The sequence below is a fragment of the Cebus imitator genome, unplaced genomic scaffold, assembly GCF_001604975.1.
Source record: "Cebus imitator isolate Cc_AM_T3 unplaced genomic scaffold, Cebus_imitator-1.0 Scaffold401, whole genome shotgun sequence".
NCBI classification, from domain to species: domain Eukaryota; kingdom Metazoa; phylum Chordata; class Mammalia; order Primates; family Cebidae; genus Cebus; species Cebus imitator.
The window spans coordinates 1,702,900-1,705,084 of NW_016107716.1; the positions used below are offsets into that span (position 1 = coordinate 1,702,900).

General features: G+C 36.9%; 1 protein-coding gene across 2 annotated transcripts in view; it reads left to right on the forward strand.

The window, feature by feature from the left end:
- RAB9A (RAB9A, member RAS oncogene family) overlaps positions 1-2,185 on the forward strand; it is a 22,158-nt gene extending 19,973 nt beyond the window's left edge. For both annotated transcript variants that reach the window (XM_017508820.2, XM_017508819.2), the window contains one exon: positions 418-2,185. In XM_017508820.2, the coding sequence (XP_017364309.1) occupies positions 444-1,049 (606 nt within the window). In that variant the 5' untranslated portion in view covers positions 418-443 and the 3' untranslated portion in view covers positions 1,050-2,185. The remainder of the gene's footprint in view (positions 1-417) is intronic.

The window sequence follows — 2,185 nt, forward strand, 5'->3', positions numbered from 1 at the left end:
AAAAAAAAAAAAAAAAGAAAAATAAAAGAAAACAAAAGAAGCATGTGAACTTTCGAACTTTGGTCTCCTACACATCTCTAACAAATGGTGATGGGGCTTTTTATGAGCAGACGGGCATATCGTAGAGGAACGGTTCAGAGCAAGGGCTTTTAGGGTCAGACTTGGGCTTGAGTGCCAGCTTCACAGTCAGCTGTGACCTGAGAAAGGGGACTAGTGAGCCCTTCCCAGACGCTTTAGAGAATAATGGTAGAATAGTGGCCCTCACATGGCTAAGTGTGTATGGCTAATATAATAAGACAAGAAGTCTTATTATATTAGGTATTCCCTAGCTGTATGTTTTATATCAGTTAAATGCTGATATCATGTAGAATAATGTGTAGGTATAAAGGAACGTAATGGTGCCTTTTTATTTTACAGGGTTCTTGAAGCTCTTGTGATTAACAATGGCAGGAAAATCATCACTTTTTAAAGTAATTCTCCTTGGAGATGGTGGAGTTGGGAAGAGTTCACTTATGAACAGATATGTAACTAATAAGTTTGATACCCAGCTCTTCCATACAATAGGTGTGGAATTTTTAAATAAAGATTTGGAAGTGGATGGACATTTTGTTACCATGCAGATTTGGGACACGGCAGGTCAGGAGCGATTCCGAAGCCTGAGGACGCCATTTTACAGAGGTTCTGACTGCTGCCTGCTTACTTTTAGTGTCGACGATTCACAAAGCTTCCAGAACTTAAGTAACTGGAAGAAAGAATTCATATATTACGCAGATGTGAAAGAGCCTGAGAGCTTTCCTTTTGTAATTCTGGGAAACAAGATTGACATAAGCGAACGGCAGGTGTCTACAGAAGAAGCCCAAGCTTGGTGCAGGGACAACGGCGACTATCCTTACTTTGAAACAAGTGCAAAAGATGCCACAAATGTGGCAGCAGCCTTTGAGGAAGCGGTTCGAAGAGTTCTTGCTACCGAGGATAGGTCAGATCACTTGATTCAGACAGACACAGTCAACCTTCACCGAAAGCCCAAGCCTAGCTCATCTTGCTGTTGATTGTTAGATTGCTGATGCATTCTAATCAACTCACACATATACACAAAATCAACATGGGGATGGAGAAGAGAATTAGCGTTTGCAGCAGTGTATCATCTACTAATAAAATTATATTGCTGCTTCATTAGTTGGTGGGAAAGGGGACACATCTACTCATGGAGGAATATATTTACTCAATAATGGCACCTTCCATTTATAAATTGTAACGGTTGTCAATAACGTTTCTTTAATTTAAATACGTAAGTTGCAGAGCTAATAAATGAGATGACCAAGACTTTAGTGATAATTAAAATAAGAAACCTGACTATTCTAGAAGTTATACTTGGATTTTTTTTCCTGGGAAAATGGAGAACTACTTTTATATGTGTATGTTTTTATGCAATTAGCATTGTATTCTTGGTTCAGGGAAATAATTTCCTAAAGCAATAATGTTAGATATTAAAGATTAAAATCTAATGTATTTGCGATGCATTGTTAATTTACTTCTTCATTCTCTTCAAAATGATTTAACCATTTCTATTTTCATTCTACATATTAGAATTACTCTCACTAGTAATTTGTCATTTGTGTGCCATTCATGTGTCCCCACCTCCATAAATCATGTTCCATAGTCTCAGGTGGAGGGCAGGCCCCCAGAGGTAAAAGAGTTACTTCATACAGTCTGTCGTACATCCAGCTAGATTCAAACTGTCTATGAATGGAAAGCTTTCCATAGATAAGAGTTCAGTTTTAAGAAAAAGGCTAACTACTGAACTTGGAGAACAGACAAATGTGCATTTGATAACTGATGTAACAATTACAATGTACTGTGTGGAAGATACAAAATTACAATTTGTTAATGGACTACTTAATATTTTTGTTACTTTCTTTACTTTTGGGAAAAGTCTCCTAGTTGAAGTTAAAACATTCCTTTTTAACAGAAGACACAGCTAACTTTATCACTCTCAGAGGAAATACTAAGAAGGCTTGTACTTTGTGAGAGTAAATGAAGACATCTTTATTTGGCCATGTATTTACTTAGTGTCTTCTCTATCATTGAATGTTGTTTAGTGATTTGTTCTCAAGGAGATTTTTTGTTCCAAAAAGACTTGCTGCAGTGATTAGATTTGATAAAGGAAATTGTGGTCTTTTGTGGA